The sequence below is a fragment of the Chaetura pelagica genome, unplaced genomic scaffold (genome assembly GCF_000747805.2).
Source record: "Chaetura pelagica isolate M959 unplaced genomic scaffold, ChaPel_1.0 scaffold45, whole genome shotgun sequence".
NCBI lineage: Eukaryota > Metazoa > Chordata > Aves > Apodiformes > Apodidae > Chaetura > Chaetura pelagica.
In genome coordinates this window covers 71,928-91,316 of record NW_009953217.1, presented here as the reverse complement: position 1 = coordinate 91,316, position 19,389 = coordinate 71,928, and the positions used below count along the sequence as shown (strand labels likewise).

Genomic DNA, 19,389 nt, shown 5'->3' with positions numbered 1-19,389 from the left:
TAGTTTCCAACTCCATAGGCATCAACGATGTTTTGGAACCCTGAGGTGAATTTATTGGTACGTATCAAAGTTGGAGGAGGCTGAGTTGTTGGGATGGTATTCATGAATGAAGAAACTGTAGCTCCACTCTTCCTCTAATTGCAGGCAGAAAGAAGATATATTTATATAAAAACTCAGGTGATACTTCATCTACTCAAAGTGAAAACATTTTCTCTATCAGCAGTTTCACTGATCCTGAAACCATCCCTAAATGAAGCCCCAAATTTAACATTTAACCCTTCTTAAAAAAAACCTCATACATTATTAATAAAAAAATTACATTAATCTGATCCTCTGAAAACACTTATTATGTACAGTTTTCTAATTCTTACTTTATATGAAATACCAAATGAGAACCATCAGTCAGTATTATAAAACTAAAATTCCCTCTTGTGAAACAAAATATGGGCCTGCACTCAACACAACACAAGGGAATTCACACCTTCTACCTGACTGCAAATAGCACTGGCAGCCCAGTCAGACTCAAGTCCAAGGCAGAAGTTCTTTTTCAAGAAAAACAAACAAAAAAACCCAGACAACACAACACTAAATAAAGGCTCTACTAATAAATAAATTGGTTTATATTATTTCATAGAGAATCAGAACTGCCTGTACCTACTTTCAGTTTATTTTGAGGAAATATTTTCTTTTCTTAGCTATAAAGTCGGGTCAAGAGAAAAGTTTTAACATGAGTGAGTACTGGGCTGACTTACTGAACCCTCCTCCAAGGCGTGGCGTAAACTCTGCAGATCAGCCACTGGACACCAAACCTCAGCAATTAAACATTTATTTGTGACATCAAAACTGCACAGGTTGAGTACATGATAAATGGCTTTCATTTTCTTCACTTGGATAACCCACGTGTAGATGGATTCAGATGCTTTACACAAGACTTGGCGTAAATAATCCTCAGTTTTATGCAGCACCTTTGTCAAAGGAAAAAAAAAACACCAAGATTTTTTTTTAATTACAAATGTACTAGTGGTTATGTTAACCACAGGAAGAGTGTTCATGAAGATGATCAGAGGGCTAGAGCACCTCTCCTATGAAGAGAGGCTGAGAGAGTTGGGGTTGTGCAGGCTGGACAAGAGAAGGCTCCAGGGAGACCTCATAGCAGCCTTCTAGTGCCTGAAGGGGCTCCAGGAAAGCTGGGGAGGGACTTTTGGCAAGGGCTTGTAGGAAGAGGACAAGGGGTAATGGCTTTAAACTGGTGGAGGGGAGACTGGAATAAGACATTAGGAAGAAATTCTTCACTGTGAGGGTGGTGAGACACTAGCCCAGGTTGCCCATGGAAGCTGTGGCTGCCCCATCCCTGGAAGTGTTGACGGGCAGGTTGGATGGGGCTTGGAGCAACCTGGTCTGGTGGGAGGAGTCCCTGCCCATGCAGGAGGGTTGGAACTAGATGAACTTTTAAAGGTCCCTTCCAACCCAAACCATTCTGTGATTCTGTTATTTGTCCAATGCTGGGTCACACTTGCAGGAGGCCACACTAACCATTGCTTAAAAGAGAAATCAATACCAAGTGCTCTGAAGTTTAGCAGACATATGCAACACAAGACCAGGGACACGATGTAAAAGCTTGTTCAGATCCAAAACTGGATGTATTTTACAAGCAGTCATATATTTAATGCTGTGACTCATCAACTGGTCTCCTGCAGTGCAGTAGCTGCAGCAGAGGGAACACTGTCATTTACTCACAGTATGAAGATCCTGAACTCGAACATTTAGTCCTTCAACAACCACCTGGCGCTCCTGGGCAGTGTTTGGATAGGGATACACATGGCAGTGATAGCTACAGAACACAGGAGTTTGTGTCAAATAACCACACTAAACCAAAACAAACCACCCAAACCCATGCCCTAGTCAAGTCTGCAACACACCATTTAATAACCATGGAATAGATTGATCTGAGAGAGTCAGTGCTTTGTCTCTACTCACTGACAACTGCAGATAAAATTATTAATACATTTATTTTTATACTGCATAATTACAAAGCCAGATGCAATGCAGGGGGAAGGAACAAATTTAACTTCTAAAACCTTGCCTAAAAATCAACAACACTTACAAGGAAAGGAAGCAGGGGGGAAAACTAACAACAATTCAGGTATAAAACAACTGGATGTTAGTTTTACTTCTTACCAATCACAAATCTTCTTAACTTTCTGGCCAATTTGTTCACCCCAATAGGACACTAAAAAAACAAACCATTTTGTGGCTTCGCCCTAAAAAACACGAAAAAAGTTAAGTTTATTAAGTTTGTTTTTAACCAACAACTCCACTGTGATGTAATTACAGAGCAAAATAACAAATCTGAATAATTAGAAAAAGCTGTGTTGGCAGCATTAACCTCCCACCATTTCAATGAAGATCAAAAAATAAAACCAAAGTGTGTCAATCTCTCACTTTTTTATGCATATTAGAGAAAAAAAGAAATGGTACAAATCAGAATTGCAGCAGAATTTAAGAGTGGCAGATTAGGCAGCCATAATTGCTGAATTACAAAAAGGTAATTTTATAAGTTTGAAGGAAAAACTTCACAGAAGACACACTGTACTGCAGACTTTTTTCCTTAAACACTAATGAACAAATAAAATTACTGTTAAAAGGTTTTGTATTGTACAGACCTAGTTAATAAATATCCAAGCAGCCATTTAAATGCCATATATTTTGATCCAGATAGACAATCATAAAGTTGCTCCTATTCCACTATAAAGTTCTGCACTTATCAAGCTGAACCATGATAAATTAATTGCCATTTCTGTTATTTATGGTGGAATCACGACCTCTAATTTTAAAAAGTCTTTTAAGTCCTTATACTTGAAGATAGTTTTTCCTCCAAGGGCACTGAGAAATCATTTACATTCACTGCAAGCAGACCTAAGCAGCAATTCTTCCAAGTATTATGAAAAGCACAAACAAAATAAACTTGACTCACTGTATCTGGATCTTCCAGACTTTCATCCAACTCTGCATATGTAAGAATAGTGTAGCCTTTGCAGGCTCTCCACAGCATTTTTTCAAATGCTTCAACTTTTGTTATGTGAACTAAGCCAGATATGAATCTATAGAAAAATAAAATTTTGAAAAACGAGCTAAAATCCACAAGGCAAAATTAAAAACTCAGAGGGCATCATCACTCAGGATCACATAGTCACAATCATTTAACATCTGCCACCTCCAGAGAAGGAATTGCCCCAAACAGGAAGTAACTGGTATATGAAATAGAGAGACAGTTTCTATTTGGAAAGCAAACAGACTGTAGGCCTAAGCACACAGCTAGAATTATAGGTGACATTCCTTCTGTGACAGTAAGGTTCCTAATCTTTCCCTCCTTGGTAAGAAGACACCTTCTCTTCATGGTGTGTAGAGAGCTGTATTCATACAGATTAAAGGCAAGTAGGGAACACCATTAGTAATGTTACATTTACAACTGACACTGCCAGGTGGTTAAAACACTGTGTGTATCCTAAAAAAACCCAGTTTGAACAACGGAAGAAAGTACTGACTTTGAGCATGTGGTTTGGTGGAAGTTTTGTAACAGTTTTTTTTGCTGTGTCCTACTTATCTCTTCAAACAATCCAATTTTATTACAAAGGTACATCTGGGGGAGACTCCTACCCTGTCTAAAACTGGTTCATCTGAAATCACTGGAGTCACACTACATCCCATCTTTTAAGAAAACAACCCATTATTTACAGCAGCTCATCAAGCCGTTTTGAAACAGCAGAGGGAGACAACCTGCCATACATAGACTGAACCATACCTACCCCAGCTTGGCACCCAGTCTGTGCATACAGTTGTAATCCACTAATGGCTCATTTTCCATAGATGGAAATTCCTCATAATTGGCATTCAAGCTGGGTTCATACTAAAAAATAAAAGATCAATCCTAGCTTTTAGGAAAAAAAAGAAATTAATTCAAGTATTATTCTAAAGAAGACAAGCTAATCAAGTAAATTACTTCAATAAAAATATAAAACTCTTCCCTGTGTTCAATCCAGACAAGAGAAAGATCTTGGGACATCAAGTGCACTGCTCTTGGCAATTATAGCAATTAACAGGCTGAGAGAGTTGGGGCTGTTCAGGCTGGAGAAGAGAAGGCTCCAGGGAGACCTTAAAACACCTTCCAGTGCCTGAAGGGGCTCCAGGCAAGCTGGGAGGGGGTTTTGGCAAGGGCTTGTAGGGAGAGGACAAAGGGTAATGGCTTTAAACTGGTGGAGGGGAGACTGGAATAAGACATTAGGAAGATCCCTTCCTAATGAGACCCTGGCCCAGGTTGCCCAGGGAAGCTGTGGATGCCCCATCCCTGGAAGTGTTGAAGGGCAGGTTGGATGGGGTTTGGAGCAACCTGGTCTGGTGGGAGGTCTCCCCATCCATGCAGGGGGTTGGATTTAGATGATCTTTGAGGTCCCTTCCAACCCAAACCACTCCATGATTCCATAGTCAGTTTTGCAATGGTTACATGGTAAATTTCTTTGCACAATTTATGCACCAAAATAACACAAAAACACCTTCATTTTCAGTTGCCATCAGCAGTAACATTCCAACATTTCCACCAAGAAATCACAAACCCTAAGTTCAGGGCTGCACTTTGCTGTGCCCATAGACCCAACACACAGGGGGCCCAGCCAGGCTCTCAGGCATTGAGCACAAGCAGTAACAAACAGCCCGGGGGGCCCTGAAGCCCCACACCAAGGCACACACCTCACAACTACCAACAGTGCGCACCAAAAACGCCTCGTGACACACAATCCCTGCCAAGCAACACAAGCAGCACCTCAGCTGTTCTCCTGACAAATCTTTGTGTGACCTCCAACATGCACATGTACTCTGTCAGTTCAAGCAGGTTTCTTCTCAACTTTTCTTTGTTTTTGGTTACTTCCCTCAATTCTGACTCCAACTTCTGCAGCTGTTCCTAAGACACAGAGAAAAAATGACAGAATCAGTTAATACTGTTTGGACATCAGAGGAAAATGAATTTTAAGCACGTGTTTATTTGCTGCAATGATGGGAGTTTCCCAGTTTCTTAATTAACTTAAGCTCCATAGGTTTTACTCCCAGTCTGACAAGTCTGCTTTGTACTGAGTACAGTTGAACCTCCACTAGCATCTATTAAGTCTGCTGTTCTGATCCTAATCTGTGTCCAAGCTAAGTCATGCAGACTTGAAATTAGAACTTCAGGTAGTATAGAGAGAAACACTGATTTATTGTATTAATATCATTACAGCAAAACAGAATGTCTTTCAAAATTATGTCTGCATTTGACAAGCTCCTACTCTAGCACAATACCAGAAAAAGCAAACAGTACTGTGTTTTGCTATGTAACAGCACTGGAACCTGCAGAGCCACGGGCATAAAAAACTCCCACACATCCTGGAAATTTTGGATGCATGATAAGAGCCTTAGGTAAGTCCCAAAGCAATGAGGCTGGAAGACTTTATTTATACATAACAGTTGGTCTGGAACAGTGTAATATGCCAGGGCATCACAAAAAAAACAAAAAAAAAACAGATGACTGCAAAGCGTCTAAGTTAGCTCTGACCCTTTCCCAGGGATTTTGTTACATCACATCCTCACTGGCAGAAAAAAAACCTGGGGAAAAACAAAAGTAAAGGCCTCTGCTCCCCCAAGTCACCTCTAGAACTGAAGTCGTAAGTAATAAAACAGCAAGTAATTAAGTTTGAAATAAAGTTCCAAGGTCCAGAGCTACATTTTTGGCATCTGTTGTGGAGAAGTTACCTGAATTTCTAAGGTGTGTTTCATTAAGGGGGCGGGAGGAGCAACATCTCCTTCAGGAAGTGGGATATCCGCTTTTTTAATTTCTTGTACTAAATACCCTGGAGCAAGAAGAAAAACAGCATCAGGAAGGAAGCACCAGAGTTGACCTTTAGCTGGTATTGATCAGTGATGTTGCAGCATCAGGCCTAGCTATTTTACTCATTTCTTTTAGCAACAACACACACACTAGAGTCTTAAAAAGAATGCAAGGGAAGGGTGAAGACTGGACCCTTCAGGGCAAAAAGAAAGGGAGGGACTGACAGAGCACTAGGAACAAACCACACAGAACATTTCTGCCTTAGAAGTCTGCAGAAGTAAGCTATCTTCAGAGTTCTCTGACTGAAATTTTCCAACCACAAGTAATTTTTAAAATGCTTTTAACATTTCATAGTATCTCTTTGTTGCTGCAATGTATCACTTTCTGCTAATCACACCTTCTGCCAAAAATTGTCTTTCTGCTCATTGACCCATGTATGCAATAAAGTGTGTTCAAACAAGTGTTCAAAGTGTTGGGAATAAAAAGGTTTAAGCAACCTTGACAACAAATGCAACTCAAGCTGGGTAGGGAGATTACCCAAATAGCTGCTGGGATGGTTTGGCATGACCAGCACATGCCTCTGATGAGAGATTCCAATAAAAAGAATCCCTCAAATAGTAAATTTCCCTTAGGGTACACTGAAAAAATCTGTATCTTGGCTGTAATGCTCTACATACTCTTCTCTATTCATTAACTACCATGTGAATATTATTATTAATAACTTGAGGCATTTTTGAGGGTGCTGGGAAGTTCACCAGGACTGATTTACATACCATGAAGAAAAGAGTTTATCTTATAGTGAAGGAAACACCCAGAGTAAAGCTTCCATTTTCCTAGCAGAGTTTTAAGCAATCAATACTGAAATGGTATCACCTATTTATCAGCAATACATTAGCAACAGTTCTTCATCTCTGAGCTTAAAAGAACCCAACCCATATTTAGCACTTACATGTTGTAGTGTAAATAAATTTTACAACTCACTAAAGAGAGAAACCAAGGTCAGTGGTAAAACACTGGAACAGGTTGCCCAGAGAGGCTGTGGAGTCTCCATACTCAAAATCCCACTGGACACAGTCCTGGACAACCTGCTCCAGCTGCCCCTGTGTGAGATGGAGGTTGACAGGGTGATCTCAAAGGGTCCTAAGCTAAACACCCCTGTGACAGACTCAAAACTGCTGCAGCATCAACACCAGCATCAATCCTTAAATTAAGTAATATTCTTGAACATTCTGACCCAATCCAGTCATCTCCAGCTCCAAAAATCAATATAAAGACCCTACATATGAGTGTACATGTGTATTTTCTCACACACATGAACATTTTATAAGGTTCTACAGCACACAGATCATACAAGACTGGGAAGATTAAAAAAGGAGCTGTACTGAAACCTCCACTGTGGTTCCCCTCTAGCAATGCAAACCAATAAAGCCACAGACAGGAAAGGGCAGACACGAAAGCAAAACTCACCAAGTATTCTTTCCATTTCTTCACACTTTTTTACTTCATTCACAAATTTTCTCTGAAATACGCTCACATTTGGGTTAAGCTGAAGAAGAACAACAAAATGCTCATTAGGTATTTCAAACAGCAACACCCCTTAAAAACACAAGCTATTTCCATGACTTCATGGAGATAATTTTGCATGTATTCTACGTGCTCCCTCTTCACAAAGTCCTTTCAGCTAAGAAGGTATGAAAACCCAAAAGGATGAAAAAGTTGTCAAACAGGGACCTGGGTTTTATTAAAGCAAAACGATCAATGCCTTTAGCTAGTTTTACCCCAATAAGAAAATCCACTGGAGAAACCATTCCCAGTCTGATTTCTGGAGTTTTAAGATACAGCATGAGGAGTTTGAAGTAAAAAACCCTTCTACAAGGAAATTTTTGTGATGGGTTTCCACAGAATCTATTTGAAATGTTAAGTGTTGAAAGAGCCTTTTTCCATACCTTCCCATATTACAAGGGGGCACTCTCTCTGACTACTTACTCAGCTGTTAAATCAGACCCACTAATACATTATTTCTGGAATGAATGGTGTGTCAGACACCTGGAATGTCATCAACATGTCAAACATAACGCCCATGTAATGATTCTTACAGGTTCACCTCCTCCTACCTGCCATATTTACCAACACTAGCTGTTAATTTAAGTTCTCCCAGCTTTCTTTGCAAAGGTTTTGCAACCTACATTTTTGAAAGATACTTTGTAATAAACTCCAAAGTCTCAGCCAGCAAGCAAAGATGATATAATTATGATGAGAAATACAGAAACACAATTAATTATTACCCAACCCAATTTTATTGTCAGGCACGTAGTTTCCTCCAAGGTGAATTGCTCCTCCGGGAACAAACACGTTTTATAAATGCCTGCAACGTTGAAGAAATAAACCTAGAGAACAGCTAAGATGTTTCAACAGGGCTGACGAACCTTTTAACTGTGCAGCCCGGAGTCAGGTGGGCAATGAGCCCTCGTGGGAGGGCTGCTAAAAACCCCTAAGGTTTAACCACTTCTGTGAGAGAGAAGTCACCTCAAAACAGCCTCCCGGGGCTGTGGGGGAGCTGGGGCTCCACACCGACTTCCCATCGCCCAACGATGGAAAAGGCAACCGCGGTACAGCCCTTATCCCACGGTCTGCACGTCAGAGCCGGGAGGCGAAGGAAAAGCAGCATCTCGGGAGCCCTCACACCGAACCACGGCAGCTGCTCCGCCCGGCCGGGCCTTCCCCCCGCGGCCCCCTCAGCTCCCCAACAATCCCAGTCCAGGTTCAAGTGTTTTCTTGGCATGCCAAGGAGTGGCTGCTGTGCCTTCTGGATGGACAACTTGAGGTGATGTGCTTCTTCCATGGCAGGGCAGCTTCCAGGAGCGGCACGGAAGGATTCCACTCCCCTCAACAGGCACAGCCGTTTGGATCAGCTGCTGCCAGGTTTCTGGTGCAGTGGGTTTGGGTCTTCATGGAGAGAACCACAGCTGGGTGGCACAGAGCTAATGCTGGGGTTGTCTGTTCCCAGAAGGCATGAGAGAAAGCAAGATCCGGACCGTAAGAACATCCCGAATTGAACTTCGTTGTTGGGTCAGTTGAAGAAAATCGCTTCTCTGCGCCCGAACGTGGCCCCGGGCGGCCCAGTGTTGGTTTGTTTATTTACCAGCGCACAGAGGTAGCTGGAAAAGAGAATTATAAATATCTGAAGCGTTATTGCTCTTCAGAAGAGTAAACAACCTCCCCGCTGCTCCAAAACAAGGTGGGCAGGACAGGTAGGTTGCTGTGGGAAGGAACTGCCAGCTGGACCTGCTCCAGCAGGAGAGGAGGAGCAGCTGGACAGGACAGAGGTGCATCCGTGGACACCCCACCCCGCTGCTCAAGTTAAGCCGTGACTTCACTTAATAATTGCTTTGTTCGTGCTTTTTTTCAAATAACACAAACCATTTTCTGTACACCACAAGAGCATTTTATGTGTCTTTAAGTGTTTATATAAAAATGTCTACAAAATCCAAGAATATTTATTCATAATTTTTACCCCAGAATTAACAAAAGTGGTTCTCTTTACATCAACGTTTTTAAGTCAAGGAATTACTCCATAATTTAGAAAACCAAGGGTTACTCATAATTGCTGCAAGTACAACAAGAAACACCAGTGTGAGGCCCTTAGCAAGACTCTGGGAATATGGTTCTCCTGCAAAAAAAAAAAAAAAAATCAAGTAAATGAGAGAAATCTGAGTTAGGATAACAACTCAAAATATATAGATTAAAGTATATGTACAGCCTGAATAAAATAATGCAGCACAAAGCAAAGAATTAAGATGCTTCATACTTCTAAAACTCCCTACTTTCTGTGCCTTCAGTCCCTGGAGCTGTGCAGGTGATAAACAGGGGCAGTTGGCTCTGGCCATGCAGCTCTCAGAAGAGAGTCCAAGTGCCTTGATGCCCTTTGAAATGCCAGACATTACTACAGAGCCTCCCACAAAACATGATCCACCACAGTTTTCACACAGAGGAAATTTAAAAATGAAGTCTTCTACCAATATAACAAATTTTTAGTGGAGCTGATGTGGGCTGACTGAAAAACACAGGCTGGCCAAGTGAGAAACAAAGTCTCCCTCCACCCTTCAAGGTGCTGACACAGGCTGGAAATGCTACAACTACAGGAGGAAATGGAAACAGAGGAATATCATAAAGTGACATATTCTCCTTTGCCTTAGAATGTGTCCCACTCTCCACAATCTACAGGGGATTGAAAAATAACCTCTCTCTGCCAAACAGATACTCACAAAATTTCAAGCCTATCCAGAAAGCACTCTTAGTAATTTGTTTTTTTCCACTAGTCTAAGGAAATTAATGCATTATCAAGGAAAAAAAATTAAACAGATTATTTGGACCATGCTTTGTAGAAGGAGAAGATTTGATTCCCTACTACAAAGCATTGGTTCAGACTAACCTCCCCACATCTAAATTCTGTTTCAAAGAGTCAAGGCCAGTTCCCAGCACTCCATATTGTTTATCACTTTTACCTGTGTAAAACCGTGTCAGTGGATAAAGAAGTTGTGGCCAACACACGTCGTTTCGGTTGCAGTCAAATTCTGTGTAATTAATCTGAAATCTGAAGGGAAAAAAAACCAAACAGGTGTATTATATACAGTTCCAGAATATCAGCACAAGTGGAAAAAAACAGAGTGAAAAGGTGTTCAGATTACAGGAAAAAAACCCAAACAACTAAGCTTCTCTCTCTTCTCTTACAACTTTTCTCTTTAATAAAAACAGAAGCCTCTCCTCTAGTCCAGATCTGTCATTTTTAGTCTGATGTTTCTTCCTGTGATGCAGGCAACTGATAGCTTGGGAGCCTCATTCAGCACCCTTATCCACTCAAGTGAACAGAGTTAAAACCAAATCAAAACTTGACAGGGGGAATTTACAGCCCTTCATGTTCCTCCTGCTCCTGGGGAAAATTGCCACTCTCAGAATTGTTACCCAGCAAATCTTTGAACCTTCTTGGTCTGTACCACTCCAAACCCAAGTGACCTTTTGATCAGCACTACACACATTACATGTGCTTAACATCAGATGGAGGATCACATTTTTACCAATAGAAAATTTTATCCATGTTTTTACCCAAATTACCTTGTCATTGGAACAGGTGGCTGAGCTGGCACTTTAATAAACTGAACAGAAGCAGTGATGGGAAGAAAGCTGATGCTGTTTTCACAGGTAAGCCCACACTGGAATTGCCATCTGACTGTTGAGTAACTGTAAGAACATGCATAACTATTACTTGAGGGCTGGAAAGGGAAATTTAGAGTCTAAAGAGAACTATGAAAAGACAAAATACACAGTATTTAGGAGGAGATTGATGATCTCTGGATTTTAGACACCATGCGGGGAGAGAACTTTCAAAGTCTGGAAGTGAGATAAACTGGAACAGAATCCCACTTAATTTATTGGGATTGACTTGGGGAAAAAAAATGATTTGCAAAGTGAAAATTAAGCATTTACCACAGCTCTCAAGAAGAATTCTAGATTGGGGTAAGCCAGAACACAGGACAATGTTGTCACTTCCACCATGTGACAAGAAATTAAAACATTCTCCTGATGGAATGTCCTGCTTATTCCTATTGCTGATTGCATTGGAGATTTGATTTCATGTTTGAGTGAAGTAGATTCTCTCCTTTTAACCATTAATATTATTTTAATTTCAGAGAAAGAAAGGTCAAACTGATTGTAATCAAAGGAACGTAGGTCACATAAATAAAAGTCATGTAAAAAAAAAAATCAGAAATAAAGTTTTTGCTTGTAAATTGTAATCTGGAGATATGAGGTAAGAAAGTCTCAAAATTAAGCATTTCTTAGATAGCCAGAGACACAACTCTCTCTACCTGATCTGCACAGCAAGAATCTCCTGCTGGGGAATCCCTTGTACTGCACCCACTTCAGCAAAGATGATGCGGATATTCAGATTAGAAGGAATATCTGGACAAACGCCTTTGGAGCTTCCAGCGCTCCCACTGGTGTCAGAAATAAATGGATCGAGACCTACAGAGGAGAACAAGTTATTTAAATGGAAACATTATGGAAAATATTATTTTTTAACATTTCAAATTGAAGCATTTAAAATTACATTTTGGTTTCATTTTGAGATGCTGTATTCAGGGTGTGGGTGTATTTAGACAACAAACACCACCACAAACCTCACTTACGTCTGATTTCCACCCAGTCATTCAGGTCACTGGCACTTGAGTTGTCCCTCTTTCCAACATGAGTAGCTTGTATTAATGAACTCAATTTCTCAGTTACATTTGCCCTGCAACATAAAACTGCAAGATTACACAAAAAGCAAATCTGTACTGGCTACCACTCTGGGCTGCAGTGGTATTGTATCATAATGTCAGTGTCCTCTGAAAAATGTTATCACTCAACAAAACCAAAGCTGAACTACTGAGCTGGAGAGAATAAATGGCAAAGCATTCCACCCCAACACAGTCCTCCTTTGACTAGAGAGATCTGAGTGAAACCATTCTTGTAACTTCCCTTTATTTTAAAAGGTGCAACTCTCCATCCCAGAGAGCTGCAATGCATAAATTCATGTTTAACAAGAACCTAGCAGTGCTGACAGTGGGCACTTGTAGAGAATCATGTAATAAGCAATGCGAGGGATACAGGGAAAAAACAATTCCACCTACATAGCTCACCTTAAAAGGCTGCAATCTTCATCAATATCAACTTCTAGAATGCACCCAGAGAATGAATCTAGTCCAAACAGAACTGGTGTGTAAGTTGCCGACGTACATAAACCTCTGCCAGCTGTGAAATGAAAACATCTCCCTTGAGTTTTCCTGTATCCACAATTCCATCTCTAGCTTTCAATTTTGTGAAAAATGTCAAACATTAGAATGCAAAATACCAAGTGGTATAGTTCAAATACAGATAAAAGTCCATTCAACCTAAGTTTTCCAAGAAAGCATTAGAGCCTGACTCACTGAAGTTTGAAAAGAAGCTGGGGAACAGTCTAGAATATACAATTTGGCAGAGATTCTTAACTAAAATGCATTTTAAAAAACCTACAAAAACACAAACAAACAGCCAAAAAACCTCCAACATTTTAGCATTAACTACAGTTGAAGCTGCAACCTCACAAGCCAGTACCTGGCTGCCAAATGTTCAGGCTTCCAAATGTATCAGAAGAATTCATATTTGCAGCTCTCACTGGTTTTCCAACTTGATAACCTAAAGATACAAGGATAAATTGTGAACATTGTCTAAGAATCTAGAAGCACTAGCATTGTTGAAATAATAAATGTCATCAGTCTTGAAACAAATGAACAGACATTTCCATTGCAGTAGGAATACCCTCAGTTTAAATAATTAATACCCAGAAAACAAAAGCCCAAGAACCAATACAACAATTGGCAGAGCATCAGGACAGGAAGGTGGGGGATAGAAACATCCAGAAATAGGAAAGAGAGACATAAAACATTGTCACTGGTAATAATCTGTACAGCACACATTTTTTTCTTTTCACTTTCAAGAGGCAAAATAAAATAGGAATACCTGGGTTCCCAAACTGTTCTGTTGCATTAGCATTCTTTAAGCTTATGAATTTGACTGTGAATCTCTGTGTCAGTATTTCTGGTGAAAAAAAAGAAATAAGTAAATAAGCAAAAAGTGTCCCCTGTGTAGGACACAAACTTCCATCCTTCATTAGTAACAGAAGATTCAAAATAATACAATTAATGGAAATCAGACTCCTCAGTTTTCTTTCTGGAGTGCAGGGGAAATTGTTTTTAAGAAGTCTGAGTAACCAAGAGATCCTGTCACAGAATTTCCATGCTGAAGAAAAAAGTAAATCACAAAAACCTAAAAGAAATGTGACGATACCTCCATCACACAGACTCCCAAGGAAGACAGTGACATTGATTTGCTCTATGTTCTCCTCTTCCCAAATGAAGGTATAATGCTCTGCAAAAGTTACATTTTGACACAGAACCTCAGCAGAATGAAGGCTTCCTGGCAGAAGGAAAGAAAAAAAGAAAGGCCACAATGAAAAGCTAATTAAAAAGCTGTGTTACTGTAGCCAAAAAAGAATACATTAACAAACTAGTAAAGTTCTGGATATTGTAACATTAACCGTTTTGTGAGTTTATTTCTGTCTAAGTGCCATCTTATTAGGACAGTGTGACAGTTCAACACCCTAAGCTTATCAGTATTCTAACATCAGTGGTTTCAGATCCCTTTGGAGACAAAAACCTTCCCTGAAGAGCCCAGCTTCTCATCACCAGCTGGTGAATTTCTCTGGACCCAGGACTCTCCCTGCTTTCATCTCATCCCTGCCAGGGAGCCATCACTGCCCAGAAAAACACATTAGCCTGGATTCCATTAGTTACATTTGTGCTGCATTATCCTCCCACTGACTGGGAACCACTGTTCTACATCAAGTAACTGCTGCAGTGGCTGAAAAAGGCCCTTGGAGCTTACAGAGAGCTCAAGGGTTTACAAAACAGAGACATCCAGCTGCTTCCAGTCTGCCCATCCCACTTACATGTTCATCCTGGAGATTTCTTTCAAGCATTCTATACATCTTTGGGTTTGGTTGGGTGTTTTTTTTTCCTTCTCAAAAATTACTTTTAAGGTAAGCTAAGGGACCCAATTTTAAATGAAGTTGGGCAAATTAAATACTTCCTGCTTTACAGTGAGGCAGACAGTTTACGTTTTGAGCACTGGATAATATAAAAGATCCCTCCAAAGAATTACAGCAGGTCAACATTTTAGGCATCAAAATAATCTATTTCGTACATAATCCAGGTAAGAAATATATTTGTTAAATAGAAGGGACATACCACTTCCAGTGATGAACTTGTCCCTGTCAGTGATGTTCCTATAGACAACATTTGGTAGGATGAAGTCTGAGAATACAAAACAAACACTGCAGTCATTCTGACTTATACAAGAGAGACAGACATGATGTGAAAAATTCAAGGTACAATCCTTGTTTTTACAAAACTAGAGTAGAAAATTATTTAGAAAATTAATTTTGGAAAAGGACCAAACAGCTTCTCTATTTTGAAAGCATGGCTAGTTATCTGTCTCTTACAAAGGTAATACAGGTGAACAAAATTAGACAATTATGTTGTGCAAAATAAATTATCCTCATGCTGGTAATCACATTATCTCAAATTCCAAAAGCACATTTCCTAAGTATTTGCTTTTGTAATGCAGAAAGTAACCCCTTCTCACTAATTCTAAAGTGGTGATACTGCACCTCTTAGCAGAAAAAGGCTCTGCAACAGTCTGAAAATACAAAGTGGGAGAGATGTTCTGTTGTGTGTAGCCACAACCAGTACAAGTCACCAGAAACAAATAACAGGAAACAAAAGGCAAACCCCACTATTTCTGATATCCCAGATCTTTGGAAATAGCAGGACACTTGCAGGGAGCTCACCAGAAACAGAAACAGGACATCCCTAAATGCTGAATGGCTCTCTGCCACCAGAGAGCAAAGACAGCACACACAGCTCCTGTGCCCAGAGCCCTGGAGTTTGTTCTGTTCCCAGCTCTGAGAGCCCCACCACTCATTCCTGGGAGGATTTCCTCACCCTACCTCCAGCACCACTGTTTATCCTCACGTCATGGGGCAGCCCCTCCTTGTAGGATGCTAGATTGGTGAGGCATTTGACATCCAAGTCCTGGAGATAGGCTAGGGGGGCATTCCCAACACACTGTCCAGCCATGGATCGCTGCAGGTGGTTCAAGAGAAACAAGATAAGAACCTTGGAGCTTTTTCTAGCCTCTTGCTTTTCTTTTTAAGACTACTTGTTAGTGAAATGCTGCCAGGATGAGCCACATGACACTTTGATAAGCAAGTAACCTGATGTTAACAAAATACCTCAACGTGTAGCAAGAGGGAGGTTAAAATTTTCAGAAGCACAGCTTTCAAAATGCTTTCTATGTACATTATGGCTTCATCCTAACTCCTCATAATATTTATAACCAACAAGTCCCTCTAAAATGCAAAAGCCATTAAAAAAAAAATGTACAACCAGATGACTAAGATAGAAAGGGAAAACCAAGTATTAGCACTCAGCAGCAGGCAACCCAAAAAATACAGAAACAAGTCATAAACTATTAATTTGGATGCCAATCTTGCTTTTACCTCTTGAGATAATTAAAACATGACCATCTGTGAGATGGACAGGGGCATCAGGAGGATAACATTAATTTTTAATAATGATTTTGTGCTTTTTTTCCTTTTTTTTTGTGAAAAATATGTTTCAGCACTTCACAATGGCAAGTTGCAGAGTCTGGTTACAAAGCCATGAGGATGTCATAGAGAGAGTATCAAACAAACCAAGATGACCCAAAAGCTCCTAAACACAAAGTGATTACCTGGGGAATAGTAAAATATTCATTTTCCTCTGTCATAACTGGATGTCCTTGTCTATAACCAGTGAACAGTCTCCCAGGAGAAGTTTGTAAAGGGATCTTAAATGGAGGAACTCTGGGTGTAGAACTGCAAACAAATTAAAAAACAATTATTTGATCTTTATCTCACACAAATGACATATTTGCTTTCATGTCCCACGTTCTCATCTAGTACCAATCACATTTCTCCATTTGCACTTAAAAGTTCATACCCTAGAATTCTAATTTCAAGATAAGTTTCATTATAAAAACAGGTTCTCTTTTTGGCAGCATGCCTAATTGAAAAGACAAATCTTAACACTTACGTAGAGCCATGATAAAAGTAGCCAAGAAATGGTGTATTGTTAAGAGAGGACTGTACACACAGGAAAGGAAACCAATCAGGGGTATACTCCATCGAATGAGATGTGCACAGCTGATCAAAAGGTGGGTTCACATCCCCACCAAAGACTCCAGTGAAACATGATCCATTGAATAACTGCTTCAGGTCTGGTGTGCACTCCTGAAAGGGAGAGTAAGTCACTTTTTTGCACAGTCATTGTAGTATCCGAGGCACTACAGCCATAGGGAGCAACCTGATCTTGTTGAAGATGTCCCTGCTCATTGCAGGAGATTGGATTGATGATCTTTAAAAGTCCCTTCCAACCCAAACTATTATATGATTCTATATATACAGGGAAATCAAACCAATTTCATAGAGAGAGGTCATATTTACTATTAGAAATACTGGAAAAATCCAGAAAAGCCTTCTAGCCCCATCTAGTCTGAGGCATCCAGTGCCTCTCTCCCCAGATAACAGGAAGAGACTAGAAACTTTGAAACATTTGGTCCAAGTGTAACATGAATTAAGTACCAGATCACAGCAACAACGAACATCACAAGCTCCAGCTGTCAAGTCACAAGGACATGAGCCCAAGGGCTGAAACACTTGGTTTGGGATGATGGTGGCATTTTCTGTAAAAGAATTTTAAAGAGAGATCAGATTAAATGGACTGGGATACAAATAAATAGACCCCATACATTGCAGTTGATTCCACTAACACCTTTTGTTATATTCTATTAATGATTACTCAGTATCTCTTCACTTCTGACCAAATCCCAATTTGTATTTTCTCATATACAGAGGGGAAAGCACAGCCAAAATGCCATTTCTTCTTCAGCATATCTAAACACTTACCTGACACATTTCCAGCAAAGGAAGAGTTGGCATATATTTCAGCTTGAATCAGGAGATGAGCCAACACCACAGAGTCATGACAGGCTAAAACCTGAAGTGTCTCCAGCAGGCAGAGAGGTGCTGAGCAGCACTCAGTGGCATTGGGCAAGCAGAGCTCCAGGCTTCTGGTCAAGCTTATGGTAACTTTGGAAGCACTCTGGAAAAAAATCAGAGTAAAGTTTGACAGCTTGTATTAAATTACTCTTACTTATACCCTTCACTAGCCTCTGACAGAGATGCTTCAGGACCACTAGGTTTTGTCAGCACCTCAAATGCAGTGACACCTGTATAAAATCTGACATTTGGTGAGAGTGGAATAAAAAAGGCTTTGCTACACACAACTTTTTAAGCCATGCACACAGATTAAATTACCTCAAAAATCACATGCACAGTCCTAAAGAGAAGAACAAACACCAAAAAGCTACCTTCAATTGAAAACCGGAACAGCTATGGAGTTGATAAAACCCCTAAGGAATTTTGTGTAACACAACACTGAAGGCAAGTCTAATAAAATGGATGTTCCAGAGCTCATACTGTATAAAACTACTATTTTTTAAATTTCTAATAGCTCCTTCCAGAAGATCTGAAACAGTCTCAAATGCTATAGCCAGCCAGAGACAATTCTGGAGAGAAGGACAGCAAGGAACCAGTGTCAAGCTGCACCTCAACAAGCTCCAGCAAGGGCATCCACACAAAGGAACACCTCAAGGAGAAGAGGCAAGAGCTGGACATTCAAATTGGGTTGTTAGTACATTAACATTTCACTAGTACCTCATTAGCTTTTAACATCCTGACAGTTCAATCCTTCCCATTGTGAAGAATCACTGTTTTACATACCGTGCCTGGTGTTACACTCAAATCCCAATCACCAGCTCTTGCACTTCCATTGCAACTTGCAACTTGCAAATTTCCTATATGTAAATTTAAAAAAAGTATTCTACTGTCATTGAGAAAAGACTAGAAAATTAGAAGCACATTTAAACTGCCTTTAAGTAGGCACACCCTCAGGCCCAGCTGACAAGGAGTCAGAGGACTAAGGGTTTAAAATCAGCAGAAGCCCTTTAGAATTCCTATTTCAGTAACAATTAAAGCACTATGTGAAGTGCATTCCTGGTTCTCCAGTAATTTCAGAGGCAAAGCAAAAAATACTCAAATTCAAATGTATTTATTTACACACTTTTTGAGGGGGAAAAATTAAAAAGTGAACATTCTTACCTGTCTCTTCAGCTACAGGACTTGAGATGACAGAAAAATTAACTCCTGAAGAATTTCCGAGAAAAAATGAATGTACTCTAGGCCCTGACATATGGATAAATGAAGGTTGAAAGACTAAAAAGAGAGAAAGAAACAAGTCTTAACATATGCTGAAAACGCCAACATCAGTAAGGCATCTTCAGGTCATACACTTGGGCTAGACTTTTATCTTCCTACACTTTAAATTGTCACAAAAATACCTCATGATGCCAAGTACAGGACATTATTTACAAAGTGCTAGAGCAGCAGATGCACCACAGCCTTCTATACTTTGTCAAGATGCTCAGTAAAGACACAGTAGCACAACGTTATGTCAGGAAACTACAGCACTTACTTGCCTGAGCAGCTACTACACAGGCCAGACAACAATGTATTTACTATTCTTTGCTGACTTCAGTTCACATTTTTAAATTCTCGCGGCCACAGAGGGTGCCAGGGGGCAGCAGCCCCTGCGGCCCAGGAATCGCAGGCTCCTGCCCCGGCATCTTGGGGCAGTTTCACCTTCAGGGCTCCAAGCTGGGAGCATCACTTGAGTTTTCTTTACAAACTTGACCAACGTTGAAAGCTCCAACACGAGCAGCTCCACCTTTTCTCCCTCCGAGCTCCCCCAGCAGTGCTAAACAGAAAACTATCGAGCCAGCCCCTCCGGGCTGGGGCCCCA

At 40.4% G+C, this 19,389-nt stretch overlaps 2 protein-coding genes across 2 annotated transcripts in view; both read right to left on the bottom strand.

Annotated features, from left to right (window-relative positions):
- Positions 1–7,397, bottom strand: part of ATP6V0A2 (ATPase, H+ transporting, lysosomal V0 subunit a2) — a 16,149-nt gene extending 8,752 nt beyond the window's left edge. Inside the window, exons 1-9 of the mRNA XM_009997610.1 lie at positions 7,322–7,397; positions 5,779–5,876; positions 4,817–4,954; positions 3,807–3,907; positions 2,975–3,101; positions 2,179–2,261; positions 1,738–1,831; positions 753–965; positions 1–134 (exon numbers count right to left, since the gene is read on the bottom strand). Coding sequence (XP_009995912.1) covers positions 1–134; positions 753–965; positions 1,738–1,831; positions 2,179–2,261; positions 2,975–3,101; positions 3,807–3,907; positions 4,817–4,954; positions 5,779–5,876; positions 7,322–7,337 — 1,004 coding nt within the window. The 5' untranslated portion in view covers positions 7,338–7,397. The remainder of the gene's footprint in view (positions 135–752; positions 966–1,737; positions 1,832–2,178; positions 2,262–2,974; positions 3,102–3,806; positions 3,908–4,816; positions 4,955–5,778; positions 5,877–7,321) is intronic.
- Positions 7,398–9,408: 2,011 nt separating this feature from the next.
- Positions 9,409–19,213, bottom strand: TCTN2 (tectonic family member 2). The gene is made up of 18 exons (XM_009997676.1): positions 19,147–19,213; positions 18,690–18,803; positions 18,312–18,385; positions 17,436–17,631; positions 17,112–17,212; positions 16,564–16,760; positions 16,223–16,346; positions 15,438–15,573; positions 14,677–14,742; positions 13,718–13,846; positions 13,391–13,468; positions 12,986–13,066; positions 12,532–12,643; positions 12,040–12,143; positions 11,719–11,875; positions 10,967–11,092; positions 10,360–10,448; positions 9,409–9,524 (listed from the first exon to the last, which is right to left on the bottom strand). Exons 1-18 carry the CDS (start codon positions 19,211–19,213, stop codon positions 9,409–9,411), a joined length of 2,067 nt encoding a protein of 688 aa, XP_009995978.1.
- Positions 19,214–19,389: the final 176 nt, after the last annotated feature.